At 40.8% G+C, this 15,690-nt stretch overlaps 1 protein-coding gene across 1 annotated transcript; it reads left to right on the plus strand.

The window, feature by feature from the left end:
* The first annotated feature begins 8,815 nt into the window (after positions 1-8,815).
* LOC145890521 (glycogen [starch] synthase, muscle-like) lies at positions 8,816-14,619 on the plus strand. Its single transcript, XM_082981625.1, has 15 exons — positions 8,816-8,940; positions 9,010-9,191; positions 9,616-9,807; positions 9,875-10,060; positions 10,161-10,305; positions 10,641-10,758; positions 10,824-10,944; positions 11,047-11,213; positions 11,514-11,650; positions 11,748-11,930; positions 12,476-12,633; positions 12,955-13,056; positions 13,128-13,205; positions 13,444-13,545; positions 13,759-14,619. The coding sequence occupies exons 1-15, from the start codon at positions 8,883-8,885 to the stop codon at positions 13,834-13,836; spliced, it is 2,007 nt and encodes a 668-aa protein (XP_082837751.1). The 5' UTR covers positions 8,816-8,882; the 3' UTR covers positions 13,837-14,619.
* Positions 14,620-15,690: the final 1,071 nt, after the last annotated feature.

The following is a 15,690-nucleotide window of genomic DNA, read 5'->3' on the forward strand; positions in this document are numbered from 1 at the left end:
AGTGTTCTGGAAATATAACAACCTACAACGTTGTCCGTTAACCAACTAATTGTTAAGTCGTCATGTGTTTTCGCCGGGTTTTGAGTTAAAGCACAATAAGTTTTCCCACGAGGTCTACTGCAAAGGGAACACAAATCTAACCAAGAAACTGACTGACGACAGGGCATGACGAAGGCGGTGTCAAAAATTGAAGTTGGGGTTAAAGGTATATGATTCCAAACGAAATCTGCAATTTTCTTACAGTCGTAAATTTTGTTTTGGACAGTTTGTAAAAAATGTCATCGTCGGGGTGCATTTAAGTGTTGACATTGGTTTCGGAGAAAGTGACTTTTCGTTTTCGTATTTCAAACGTTTACATATGATTTCCGAAGAGTAAAAACTAGTTTTGTTTCTTTTCCTCTTTTTAAACTTTGACTCCACAACCAATGTTCGTTTAGCGGTTTTAGTGTTGTTTGGGTTTGAAGGGGATTTGTTCGGTTTTCCACGAAAGCTCATTAACGAATCGGCAGAGTTTTTCTAAAACTTTAATGGCATCATAGTATTTCAAAGCAAAATCGTCTATTCGAGCTATTCGCTTTCCATCAATTATGTTTCGTTTTCAATCTCGAAAATGTTGCTCAATAATTCCTTGAGTTTTGTTGTTGTGAAGGATTGTTTGGTGGAGGCAACTCTTTATCACATTGCAATCTTTCGAGTACGTAATAAACATGTTGGCCTGTTCGTTGGTGGATTTACCGTCGTGGAATTGCCGTGACAAATCCCCAAGCATTATAAGTTATAACTTAGACGTTGAACATATTCTGCTTAAAACCACATCTATTAAACGTTCACATAATTTCGGATAGTAATAGACATTGGCGCCAATTTGTGAGGAAGTTCCAGTGCCAGTGGAATCAAAATACGCAATATCAAACGCGCACACGCGATAAAATTTTTTTATCTGTGCGTCGGAATACATTGCCACCATAGGAAAATGCGCCGAAATACAACGAATAAATTTTTTATCCATTTTTAGTCGCTGCATATTTAAATTTACAAACCATAAATCGCTTATTCGTTTGCTGCCACTATGTTCGCATTTAATGTTGTTTAAAACTGATTGTGAAGGCAAATATGTGCAAGCCCCGAACCAACGTTCCTCTGGCAATAATTTGTCAAACATATCGCGATATTGTTTCACAGCAGTTTGATGCTGCAGTTTTTTGCGAAGTTCTTCCCTCATTAGTCCACACACACGTCTACATTTTTTACAAGCGCGGTGATGGTTTCTTTTTCCAGTAATTTGTACGTGGCCTTCAACTTTATCCACAAACGACCAAAACGTCACTTTAAATTTTACCTCACAAACACAATTTTCACATCTTTTGTGCGTACAATACAAGTTTACCCAACCTTCCTTATAACATTTGTCAAAGTTCTTGATATTCTTCACGCCACTACAGTTAACCAAGTAATTTTTAGCTTTGTTCGGGACACAATCCGCGTAAATTTTCCGAAGGTGCATTACTGTGACATCAACGTACGCTTTACTACCAAAGTGACTTGCGAATCTATTTTGATTGCCATTCCTGAAGTGAAAGAACGAATTTACTGTCTATCGCGACGTCGGCTGCATATTGATGGGTTTCGAAACTTTTTCCACCAAGTTCACTTGTCACATCAAAATTTTCATGTAATATCGAATTAAAGTTCATGCCATTGTTTTCATTGGTCAAATTATTGTGAACTTTTGCAGATGCCTCATCACTTCTAAATTGTGTATACAGCTGTCAAGGGTGTAGTAAAAGCAGGTAAAAGTGCGACAGGTGAACTTGTTACATGCGACTGAAAATCTAGTCCAGAAAACGATGATGGAAACATCCTTTCATCGGTGTCAATCACTCTTTGCTCTCTATTATTTGTCACAGTTTTATCACCACCAACAGCAAAATCATCGGATTTTAATGGCCTATGTACAAAACAAGATTTCGAGCACAAATCAAATCCAGGACAAACCAAATGCGACCGTTTCCATTGATTTTCCGTTAAACCTACAGCGACGGCCGTTTCCTCAAATACACATCTGGGATGAAACTATTGCTGGAAAGATTCATATTCAACCATTAAAGTGCCATCATAGGGCGCGTTATAAATACAAAATAAAGCCTCACCGAAAGGCGTTTTGGGCTGTGTGGACAACTTCGGTGATGGTTCGCAACAATTACGTTGTTTGAAATACGACTGTGCCGTTTTGCGAAATGATTTATCTTCTAGCCAAACTTTTTTACTTTCATCCTGTTTTTTTCATTTCCGGGAAGTTTGCAATGTTTCAAAACTGCTTTTACGGCCCTGTTTGGTAGTTTTAACTTGTGGGGGTATTCTTGTAGGCACTCCACTAAAGATGGTAATGTGGCGTAAAACAAATTTTGCTTTTGGTGACCTGGGCTATGTGGAGAAAGATCAAGACGTTGAATCAATGTGTTTTGTAATTTATGGACTTCACAAAAATTCAGCAACTTTTTAAATCGCCTGTTAACTTGCATTCCGGTCCAAAGATCTTTGGAACGAAGAAAGTTCAAACGACTTTTCGTGGTAAACTTTTTCAATCGATGTAAACGCAAATACTTACAAATTGTGTCAATTTTTTCATTGCAAGTTTTACACCGTGAACCACCGGTGAGAACCAGGCGACAAGACAACTGCACCGGCGTTAATAAAAACAAACCGGGAATGCCACTATTTCGAATGATTTTACGAGTTAATCGCTGGACTCCGGAAACAAAACCAAAGCTATTTAAGGCGAAACAACAAATATACCCAAACCCAACCGAACATGTTCGCTTATATACAAGTGACCTTGTCGCCAAGCTGTATGCGGGCAATGGGTTCTTTGCCGTCACAGGCGGTGACCTGCAGTTAAGTTCATTTCGCTGGGAAATTTGAAATGAGTTGGTATTTTAACTTATACCACGTTCATCAGCAGGCTCCAGGCAAGCCCTGTGCAAAATTAAAAAAATCCTATGTCCCGGAAAGGTTTCAAATGTTCGCCTATACAAGAGACCTTGTCGCCAAGTTGTATGCTGGCAATGGGCACTTTGCCGTCACAGGCGGTGACCTGCAGTTAAGTTCATTTCGCTGGGAAATTTGAAATGAGTTGGTATTTTAACTTATACCACGTTCATCAGCAGGCTCCAGGCAAGCCCTGTGCAAAATTTAAAAAAATCCTATGTCCCGGAAAGGTTTCAAATGTTCGCCTATACGAGAGTCCTTGTCGCCAAGCTGTATGCTGACAATGGGGTCTGTGTCGTCACAGGCGGTGACCTGCAGTTAAGTTCATTTCGCTGGGAAATTTGAAATAAGTTGGTATTTTAACTTATACCACGTTCATCAGCAAGCTCCAGGCAAGCCCTGTGCAAAATTTAAAAAAATCCTATGTCCCGGAAAGGTTTCAAATGTTCGCCTATACAAGAGACCTTGTCGCCAAGGTATAAGCGGGCAATGGGGTCTGTGTCGTCACAGGCGGTGACCTGCAGTTAAGTTCATTTCGCTGGGAAATTTGAAATGAGTTGGTATTTTAACTTATACCACGTTCATCAGCAGGCTCCAGGCAAGCCCTGTGCAAAATTTAAAAAAATCCTATGTCCCGGAAAGGTTTCAAATGTTCGCTTATACAAGAGACCTTGTCGCCAAGCTGTACGCGGCCAATGGGCTCTATGGCGTCACAGGCGTTGACCTGCAGTTAAATCCATTTCGCTGGGAAATTTGAAATGAGTTGGTATTTTAACTTATACCACGTTCATCAGCAAGCTCCAGGCAAGCCCTGTGCAAAATTTAAAAAAATCCTATGTCCCGGAAAGGTTTCAAATGTTCGCCTATACAAGAGACCTTGTCGCCAAGGTATAAGCGGGCAATGGGGTCTGTGTCGTCACAGGCGGTGACCTGCAGTTAAGTTCATTTCGCTGGGAAATTTGAAATGAGTTGGTATTTTAACTTATACCACTTTCATCAGCAGGCTCCAGGCCATCCCTGTGCAAAATTAAAAAAAATCCTATGTCCCGGAAAGGTTTCAAATGTTCGCTTATACAAGAGACCTTGTCGCCAAGCTGTACGCGGGGATTGGGCTCTATGGCGTCACAGGCGTTGACCTGCAGTTAAATCCATTTCGCTGGGAAATTTGTAATGAGTTGGTATTTTAACTTATACCACGTTCATCAGCAAGCTCCAGGCAAGCCCTGTGCAAAATTTAAAAAAATCCTATGTCCCGGAAAGGTTTCAAATGTTCGCCTATACAAGAGACCTTGTCGCCAAGCTGTACGCGGGCAATGGGGTCTGTGTCGTCACAGGCGGTGACCTGCAGTTAAGTTCATTTCGCTGGAAAATTTGAAATGAGTTGGTATTTTAACTTATACCACGTTCATCAGCAGGCTCCAGGCAAGCCCTGTGCAAAATTTAAAAAAATCCTATGTCCCGGAAAGGTTTCAAATGTTCGCTTATACAAGAGACCTTGTCGCCAAGCTGTACGCTGGCAATGGGCTCTATGTCGTCACAGGCGTTGACCTGCAGTTAAATCCATTTCGCTGGGAAATTTGAAATGAGTTGGTATTTTAACTTATACCACGTTCATCAGCAAGCTCCAGGCAAGCCCTGTGCAAAATTTAAAAAAAGCCTATGTCCCGGAAAGGTTTCAAATGTTCGCTTATACAAGAGACCTTGTCGCCAAGCTGTACGCGGGCAATGGGCTCTATGGCGTCACAGGCGTTGACCTGCAGTTAAATCCATTTCGCTGGGAAATTTGAAATGAGTTGGTATTTTAACTTATACCGCGTTCATCAGCAGGCTCCAGGCCATCCCTGTGCAAAATTTAAAAAAATCCTATGTCCCGGAAAGGTTTCAAATGTTCGCTTATACAAGAGACCTTGTCGCCAAGGTATAAGCGGGCAATGGGGTCTGTGTCGTCACAGGCGGTGACCTGCAGTTAAGTTCATTTCGCTGGGAAATTTGAAATGAGTTGGTATTTTAACTTATACCACGTTCATCAGCAGGCTCCAGGCAAGCCCTGTGCAAAATTTAAAAAAATCCTATGTCCCGGAAAGGTTTCAAATGTTCGCTTATACAAGAGACCTTGTCGCCAAGCTGTACGCGGCCAATGGGCTCTATGGCGTCACAGGCGTTGACCTGCAGTTAAATCCATTTCGCTGGGAAATTTGAAATGAGTTGGTATTTTAACTTATACCACGTTCATCAGCAAGCTCCAGGCAAGCCCTGTGCAAAATTTAAAAAAATCCTATGTCCCGGAAAGGTTTCAAATGTTCGCCTATACAAGAGACCTTGTCGCCAAGGTATATGCGGGCAATGGGGTCTGTGTCGTCACAGGCGTTGACCTGCAGTTAAGTTCATTTCGCTGGGAAATTTGAAATGAGTTGGTATTTTAACTTATACCACTTTCATCAGCAGGCTCCAGGCCATCCCTGTGCAAAATTAAAAAAAATCCTATGTCCCGGAAAGGTTTCAAATGTTCGCTTATACAAGAGACCTTGTCGCCAAGCTGTACGCGGGGATTGGGCTCTATGGCGTCACAGGCGTTGACCTGCAGTTAAATCCATTTCGCTGGGAAATTTGTAATGAGTTGGTATTTTAACTTATACCACGTTCATCAGCAAGCTCCAGGCAAGCCCTGTGCAAAATTTAAAAAAATCCTATGTCCCGGAAAGGTTTCAAATGTTCGCCTATACAAGAGACCTTGTCGCCAAGGTATAAGCGGGCAATGGGGTCTGTGTCGTCACAGGCGGTGACCTGCAGTTAAGTTCATTTCGCTGGGAAATTTGAAATGAGTTGGTATTTTAACTTATACCACGTTCATCAGCAGGCTCCAGGCAAGCCCTGTGCAAAATTTAAAAAAATCCTATGTCCCGGAAAGGTTTCAAATGTTCGCTTATACAAGAGACCTTGTCGCCAAGCTGTACGCGGGCAATGGGCTCTATGTCGTCACAGGCGTTGACCTGCAGTTAAATCCATTTCGCTGGGAAATTTGAAATGAGTTGGTATTTTAACTTATACCACGTTCATCAGCAAGCTCCAGGCAAGCCCTGTGCAAAATTTAAAAAAATCCTATGTCCCGGAAAGGTTTCAAATGTTCGCTTATACAAGAGACCTTGTCGCCAAGCTGTACGCGGGCAATGGGCTCTATGGCGTCACAGGCGTTGACCTGCAGTTAAATCCATTTCGCTGGGAAATTTGAAATGAGTTGGTATTTTAACTTATACCGCGTTCATCAGCAGGCTCCAGGCCATCCCTGTGCAAAATTTAAAAAAATCCTATGTCCCGGAAAGGTTTCAAATGTTCGCTTATACAAGAGACCTTGTCGCCAAGCTGTACGCTGGCAATGGGCTCTTTGGCGTCACAGGCGGTGACTTGCGGTTAAGTTCATTTCGCTGGGAAATTTGAAATGAGTTGGTATTTTAACTTATACCACGTTCATCAGCAGGCTCCAGGCAAGCCCTGTGCAAAATTTAAAAAAATCCTATGTCCCGGAAAGGTTTCAAATGTTCGCTTATACAAGAGACCTTGTCGCCAAGCTGTACGCGGGGATCGGGCTCTATGGCGTCACAGGCGTTGACCTGCAGTTAAATCCATTTCGCTGGGAAATTTGTAATGAGTTGGTATTTTAACTTATACCACGTTCATCAGCAAGCTCCAGGCAAGCCCTGTGCAAAATTTAAAAAAATCCTATGTCCCGGAAAGGTTTCAAATGTTCGCTTATACAAGAGACCTTGTCGCCAAGCTGTACGCGGGGATCGGGCTCTATGGCGTCACAGGCGTTGACCTGCAGTTAAATCCATTTCGCTGGGAAATTTGTAATGAGTTGGTATTTTAACTTATACCACGTTCATCAGCAAGCTCCAGGCAAGCCCTGTGCAAAATTTAAAAAATCCTATGTCCCGGAAAGGTTTCAAATGTTCGCCTATACAAGAGAGCTTGTCGCCAAGGTATAAGCGGGCAATGGGGTCTGTGTCGTCACAGGCGGTGACCTGCAGTTAAGTTCATTTCGCTGGGAAATTTGAAATGAGTTGGTATTTTAACTTATACCACGTTCATCAGCAGGCTCCAGGCAAGCCCTGTGCAAAATTTAAAAAAATCCTATGTCCCGGAAAGGTTTCAAATGTTCGCTTATACAAGAGACCTTGTCGCCAAGCTGTACGCGGGCAATGGGCTCTATGTCGTCACAGGCGTTGACCTGCAGTTAAATCCATTTCGCTGGGAAATTTGAAATGAGTTGGTATTTTAACTTATACCACGTTCGTCAGCAAGCTCCAGGCAAGCCCTGTGCAAAATTTAAAAAAATCCTATGTCCCGGAAAGGTTTCAAATGTTCGCCTATACAAGAGACCTTGTCGCCAAGCTGTATGCTGGCAATGGGCTCTTTGGCGTCACAGGCGGTGACCTGCAGTTAAGTTCATTTCGCTGGGAAATTTGAAATGAGTTGGTATTTTAACGTATACCACGTTCATCAGCAGGCTCCAGGCAAGCCCTGTGCAAAATTAAAAAAAATCCTATGTCCCGGAAAGGTTTCAAATGTTCGTCTATACAAGAGACCTTGTCGCCAAGCTGTACGCGGGCAATGGGCTATATGCCGTCACAGGCGGTGACCTGCAGTTAAGTTCATTTCGCTGGGAAATTTGAAATGAGTTGGTATTTTAACTTATACCACGTTCATCAGCAAGCTCCAGGCAAGCCCTGTGCAAAATTTAAAAAAATCCTATGTCCCGGAAAGGTTTTAAATGTTCGCCTATACAAGAGACCTTGTCGCCAAGCTGTATGCTGACAATGGGCTCTTTGGCGTCACAGGCGGTGACCTGCAGTTAAGTTCATTTCGCTGGGAAATTTGAAATGAGTTGGTATTTTAACTTATACCACGTTCATCAGCAGGCTCCAGGCAAGCCCTGTGCAAAATTTTAGAAAATCCTATGTCCCGGAAAGGTTTCAAATATTCGCCTATATCAAGCGACTACACCACTATCTGCCTAATACATGATCGCATCAAATTTACAAGTTTTGTCACCTTAAAGTATATCTTATGTGAACGAATATTATCAGATTCGGTAGCATAGGTATGTTAAAGTTACATTTGATGTTTTTCGATAGTCAATGTGTTCTAATTTGGGTATGTAGTTGTGTTTTGTTTTTTTTGAATCCCTTGAAGTGGTGTTCATTCATGCGTGAAATATATTTCGTTGAACCAAAAAAATATTTCGCCGAAATGACAGTAGTGAGTGGTAGACAGCACAGCAGCAAGCCTGGAAGTCACGCAACGATCACGCCTTGAAAAGCAAACTGGTAATACATGGACGACTTTGAGAGAAGTGAGTCAATGTGGGAGAGCGCGTGTCAGTGTCATAATTTTGCAACGTGATCTGCACAATCACCTATCTTTGTCATGTCATTGCTATCGGTATGTAATAAACACGGGTGCACGTGTGCCTGGTCAAACTACCTGCGTGTCGACCATCACGTAATTTTGTGCTGCGTGTGCAACATACAAGCGGACAAGGGCTTCGTTGCAATAAAATGACAGAACTTATTACGCAATGTTACATTTACCAGATGCAATGCTTTCGCTAACGTCTATGCCTAATTGCTAACTTATGTTTATCGCAACTCTGGACTACCGGAAGTCGGTGGTTTAGGGTTCGGCTGCAAACGTGATTGTACGGTTTGAATATTTTTACTTAATTTAAAGTTTTGTTTAAAATCCGCTTCCATTCATCGGTTTTATAGTGTTTGTGCGGTTATGTTTCTTTTGAATTTGTTAAGAAATATATGTTTTTTGTTGACAATTTAGGTTAGATTTGTGCTTGGTGTTCTGTGTAATTGCTTGGTGATTTAGTAAAACATAGGCTGTCTGTGATGGCTGACCCTCCAGCACTTTTTACATTTGAGGTTGCTCTTGAAGTAGCCAACAAAGGTAAGTAATATTAAAATGTGAAACAAATGACATTTGGTTAATTGTTTATTTAACTATTTTGTTTCCCAGTTGGTGGAATATACACTGTTATAAGAAGCAAAGCAGAGTCCACTGTTGAAGAGCTTGGGGAGGACTATTGCCTAATTGGTATTTGCAATGAGAAATATGTGGCAATGGAAGTGGACAAAATGGAACCATCCCTTCCCCAACTTAAAAAAGCTGTCGACAGCATGCGTAGTAAAAACATCGGGGTTGGTTTGAATATGTTTTTGTATGTGTACATATATGTTTAAGAAAACATGTTATTCAAATTTAATCTAAAGGTTCTAGAAAACTTGGAGTACTAATTAGATTTCAAAAGGTTCTATTAATAACCAACACAGAAAAATTCTGTAAACTCCTAGTTTACACAACATAAAATTTAATGTATATCTTCAATACAAACAAAATAGCCAATGCAATAGTTAAGAACTTCATGCTACAGACGTTGGCTATTTTCGTTTGTATTGAAGATATATAAAAACATCAGTTATATTCTTAATGTATATGTAATTGCCCTCGTGAATGGGCAGTTGCCTAGCATAAAATTTAAAATGTTGTCATTGGCTTTGTTGAGCTATTATTGAACTCCCAATTGATAATTAATAAATGCTAAAAGATTTCCCTTTTTCTCAGGTAGTTACGGGAAGGTGGTTGATTGAAGGCTACCCCAAAGTTGTTTTGTTTGACCTTGAAACAGCATGGTCCCACTATAACAGTTGGTCATGGGAAATGTTTGAAAAAACTGGGATTGGCATTCCCGACCACGATCTTGAATCAAAACGATGCATTTTATTTGGCTTTTTGACTGCATGGTTTCTGGGAGAAGTGAGTCTTGACAATTGTGAAAGTATTTTATTTGGCAATGTGAATGTTTTTTCACCTTCATGTTTAGTTCCGAGCCCAGTGTGGGGAGAAGCCGGTTATTGTTGGTCATTTTCATGAGTGGTTATCCGGTGTCGGTCTCCTTATGACCAGAATGAGACAGATCGATGTTTCTACTGTTTTTACAACCCACGCCACTTTGTTGGGACGTTATTTATGTGCAGCAAATGTTGATTTTTACAACAATTTAGATAAGGTTTGTGTTAAAAAAATATGTGTCAAGGCAATAGTATTTTACTTGACTTGAAAAAAATTATTGTTTTTGCATTTAAATTTACCACTTATAATTTGTGTAGTTTGAATGTGATGTGGAGGCTGGTAATCGTCAAATTTATCATCGGTACTGTATGGAACGTGCTGCAGCACATTCAGCTCATGTTTTTTCCACCGTTTCTGACATCACGTCACTGGAAGCAGAGCATTTACTCAAACGAAAACCAGGTGCAATTAAATTTTGATGTTACTATTTCCCATTCCCCCCCGACATTACTCAAATGTCTGTTATGGTTTCTGTTTCTATTTGCGTCAGTTAGGAAACAGACATGTCAGCAAAATGTTTAACACTGGCTAACTTGTTATCAGTAACACTTGTTGTTGTGCATGTGTATGTGGTCGTGTTTCTCCGAGAAGTAAACATGTGTGTTTGTTTATTCATAGGTCTCTTTATCTTATAAACCTGTATCTTGCATATATATATAATATGTTCTTCCAAATACATTTAAAAATACTTGCCATGTATGGTTTATGTGCAGCTTTTCACTTACTTATAATTTTAGACCTTATTCTGCCAAACGGTCTCAGCATCAAAAACACTCAGTGTCTTCATGAATTCCAAAACCTTCATGCCATCGCAAAGGAAAAGATTCACAGCTTTGTAACTGGGCACTTTTATGGGTGTGTTTCTACACATGTGCATACCTGTAATTAGTGGCTAAACTTTTAACCTCAACTCTTTGCAGGCACTTTGACCTTAACTTGGATAAAACCGTGTATATGTTCATCGCCGGCAGATATGAATACAGCAACAAGGGTGCTGACATGTACATTGAGTGTCTCAGCAGGTTAAATCACAGGCTTAAGGTATTTACACAATATGTCTTTGTGTTTGAAGGTCAAACTAATGTTAAATAGGTGCAATATATTGTGTGTTTGATACGTAAAAATACGTTTTTGTTATTGCAGATGACAAACAGTGACGTGACAGTTGTGGCTTTCTTAATATTTCCAGCTCCCACAAACAATTTTAATGTTGAAAGCCTCAAAGGACAAGCTGTTGTTAAACAGCTCAAAGAAACTGTTGATTCGATCAAAAACAATATTGGAACTAAAGTCCTTGACCAATGCCTTAGGTTTGTATAATTAAATAAAAACTTATTTTATGATTATTGTTACTTTGTGCAGGGGTGTATATTTAAAAACGTAATCTTGTTACAAAAAACAAAGTGTCAGTATCAAGCTCATCTTTTAGGGGGAAAATCACTTAGATGCCCGTTTCTTGATGTAAAGAAGTATCTCTGCCATATGCATCATACAGTGTGAAGAATGGACACTCACCAAATTCAGTTTAAACATATCTAGAAATATTCTCGTAAACTTTCTTGATCCTCAAGTTATTTCAACTAATGTAGAAATATTTTTTATAATTTCAGGGGGAAGATGCCAACCAATGAGGACTTGATTGAAAGAGATGACTTAATAAAACTGAAACGTTGCATGTATGCAAACCAGAGCACCAGTCTGCCTCCCATTGTCACCCACAATATGGTCGATGACGGAAACGACCCTAGTATGTCTCCTTAACTGTTATAACGTCACATACACCTAGCTGTTTTTTTTTGGTAATATTTTTTATGTTAATAAACTTACATATATATTGTTTTCAGTCCTGAGTCAAATAAGGTCGACGAAGTTGTTCAACAGCAAAAGCGACCGGGTAAAAGTCATCTTTCATCCCGAATTCCTTTCGCAAACCTCCCCCCTCCTTTCAATGGATTACGACGAGTTTGTAAGGGGTTGCCATCTTGGCGTTTTCCCGTCCTATTACGAGCCTTGGGGATACACTCCAGGTAATTCGCAACCCTTTAGGAAATGCACATGTAACACCCGTTTACACTATCGCCGATTTTGTTTGTGAGCAGATAACTAGTAGGCGTTTTCCTTTTGATCAGTTTTGCTTTTACAGCACGACCTGTTACGTGTTTACGCAACATGGCATTCAAGATATTATGTATATTGGTCACAAAACAGCGAGATTACGTCATTACAGTTCGGAAACTGTTAATTCGACTTGAATACGGTGTTAAATAGGTCAAATAGGAGGGTATGCGCATACGTCAGAGCATCTCATTTTAAAACGGCCGTTACAGTAAATTCCTATACAGTAGAGCGTGATTCTCCGTGCGAAAATCACCACTCTTTGTGCGCTTACGCCGATAAACCCAAAGGTTTCATCGGTGTCCATGCTATTTTAACTTTTGCATGTATAGTTCATATACGTTGTAGCCTTCTGCGTAAAAATATACATAATTTGATTTGAGGTAATTTACGTTCGCAACACGTTAGAAATTTAGTTCCGTCACGCAATTATACTAAAAAATCTACTGCCTTGCAGCCGAATGCACGGTCAAGGGGATTCCCAGCGTGACGACAAATCTCAGTGGGTTCGGTTGTTTTATGCAAAGTCACCTCAGCGATCCGGAAGCGTACGGAATATACATCGTTGATCGAAGGTTCAAAAACGGGGATGAGTCTTGCCATCAACTCACTGACGTACGTACAAACTTGGAAGCGTATAATACTCTCAAGCGGTTTCACTGTATAATTGGTTACACACAAACTGACTTTTACTATGATGATGTTGATATTTTTTACTGCTGGCTGCAAAATAAGCGTTACTGGCTCTATTGCTCCTACGTTAATATTAATGGCCAAAATCAGCGTAAAACAATTAAAAACACTATATCACGTTGAAGATTCGCAAGATTTATTAACAAGTGTTGTGAAATGCTATAGCGGGGTATATGTACACAAAACACAATCCATACACATCGGTATTCTTGCAACCTAACAAAAACGTGCGTACGTTTTCAGTACTTGTATCACTTTTGCCGAATGTCTCGGCGAGAAAGGATCATCCAAAGGAACCGAACGGAGCGTCTCAGTGAACTGCTCGACTGGTCGCGTCTTGGAATGGTAAGAGTCTCGAACTGCGGGTCGATGTATGAATTAACAAAGTGTGTAATTGGAATTGCCTTACTTTGCAGTATTACACAAACGCCCGACGTCTTGCAATCGACCGCACGCGCCCAGAATTCTTGGAACAGCAAAGAAGTATTTCACCGGTATGACTTGCGGCGTTTTTTTTTAATCTAAGCTGTTTTATTCTGCGTTTGCATGATCCTAAAAACAAATAATTTTTTTAAAATATGATACGGTTCCAGGGATCAAATTACCCATATGATAACCTTACAGGTTTTAATTAAAGTGTTTTGGTTTGCTCGTTTTGGACAAAAAGTTTGCCTGGTTTTACTTCTGGTTGTACTAACACGTTTTAAAGTTGCGACTTATTTTACTCCACAGACCGCTTCAGTTAGACTGCCACGCCCCTACTCCGCCCCCAGTTCTCCGTTCAGCTCCAGAGCTGCCTCGCCCTATCAGTCTGATGAAGACGATGACGCGAAGGTAAGAATTGTTACGTCACAAACCCATTACCGCAGACACGGCAGCACATTTGCCATTCGGTTATCTAAAAACCAATCGTAACAGCTCGGTGGACAACTGACTTACTTTCGTATGGAGATTTGGGCATTGACTCGTAAATCCCTGAGGATTAAGTTTGGCACAGGAACATTGATGATATCGCAATCTTGATTTTTGACGTCATCGCATTTACAGGCTTATGATGACGACGATGACGACAGCGGGCTTCACACCGGTAATCTCGTTTCGACCGACACGGATAGCGTCGTTTGACCCTTGACCCCTCACCACCCTTTCTTCTGCCAACCTACCGCTGCATGTGACGTCATTTTTGTGCTTAAGCGATTTCTTTGAGCAAATCCTATACAGCTTATATAACATGTCTAACGCCGTTGTGTCCTTTCTTAAACTAACCAATCTTTATTTCTATATCCTCACAAAGATACAGTATTGTATTTGTCACTGCGATTTTTCTGTCGTCATGAAATTTGAATCAAATGAAATACGTTTTACTTGTGCGTTTAGTGGTAACGCCCACCAGCGGAAATTTTGTGTTGTTTTATTTGCCCTCTGGTAGCGCCCGCGCTTCTCATTCGGGTATTTTCAGGTACGTGTTACATTGCAGAGAAATAATGAATTGCATCTGAGAGTTTTTACATAATTAGAAGTATTTCCAAATATTAATGGTACAGTAATTTGTCATACCTCCAAAGTAGGATAGAAACGTTTTCCAATGCATGTTGCATGTGTGATTGGTATTGTGTCAGCGTGTACAATTCTGTCCAGTCGTTTACTCCAATGTAAAACGTACCGAACTCCACTGAATGTAATGTTAGCAAAAGGTGCGCGGACCCTCTTGTTTTAACGGCTACCAAGTACTGCGGAATGTTACATGCGATGTGCATGAATGAGAAACCCGTATTCCTGCTTGTTGAGCGCCTTTTCGTTGGTTTCGATTATGCTTCAACCAATTTGATTCTTGTTCTCGTGGTTGACTGCTGTTTTCAAAAATTTTCACCCTTTAATTGCTGACAAACGTGCAGCGAAATAAATACGCACCGCATGATGAGTCGGTGTTAGTCCAGTTTGAGCGTTGGGAAAACACGATACTTTGGTCTGCTGAAACTCCGGGGTTTTGTTAAACGATATATTTAGCGATGTTGAGTCACAGCGCAAGGAAAATGTCCAGACACACTTCGGAAAAACAAACCGCTCGCTTCGTGCTTCGAAAACACATTTGGTTTTTGACATTCGCCGGGCAAATTACAACAGTCATACACAGCGTAAAACACTGCTGTTGCACGCCATGCTAACGATTTTCGGAATTCACCAACGTTCGCGACTGAATGCTCAATAATTAACAATTCCTTGGCTATTACACATCATCAAACCTTTTGGTGCATTCGTGCTTGCCCGTTCTCCTTTCCAAACACATATCTCCACAATCGCCGTTCATCGTTTGTTTGAAAACTTGTGGCTCAACACGCTGATGTCACGTCTTTTCGCAACACAAAACAATGCCATACCAGGCTAACACTGAAAAGCAACCAAACAAGAGGAATGACAACATGTCTGAAACAACCCCCGGGGCTTCGTTGAAGATTACCAAACCGAAACTAAGCTAGGAACACCTTTAAGCGTTATGTCAAACTATACTGAACAAATTGCTCTTGTATTTGCATTCAGACACCCTTGTATTTGCATTTTGTTGCAGAAATTGCCATTTCTCTTTGGTATTTTCTTTTTGGCACGTACGTTTGAACCAATTGCACTGATACCAGTCAACAGAAGTTACTGCAGGCGTTTACAATATGCTTTTTGCCGCGCGTTGGTCGGTATACCACAAGGCATTTTGAAATTATTTTGAGCTTGCATCAAAAACCCACGTGACAAATAGATAGATGTAGACATAAACGTTGCCATTTTATCCCCAAATCTTCCCTATAGGGCTTAATGTTTGAATTACCTTAACTGCATCAGAGAATAAGCGCCTTTTCCAAGTATAAAGTAACTCTTATGTGACTTCCAAGTGCCAGAGAAGATTAGGTTGTATATTTTTGATTAGTTGATATTCACTAGCTCTGGAGGTTGTTTCTCCCGCGCTGTGAGCTCGCGACCCACCGATAA

This window comes from Ascidia mentula, chromosome 2 (genome assembly GCF_947561715.1).
Source record: "Ascidia mentula chromosome 2, kaAscMent1.1, whole genome shotgun sequence".
In the NCBI taxonomy this organism is placed as follows: domain Eukaryota; kingdom Metazoa; phylum Chordata; class Ascidiacea; order Phlebobranchia; family Ascidiidae; genus Ascidia; species Ascidia mentula.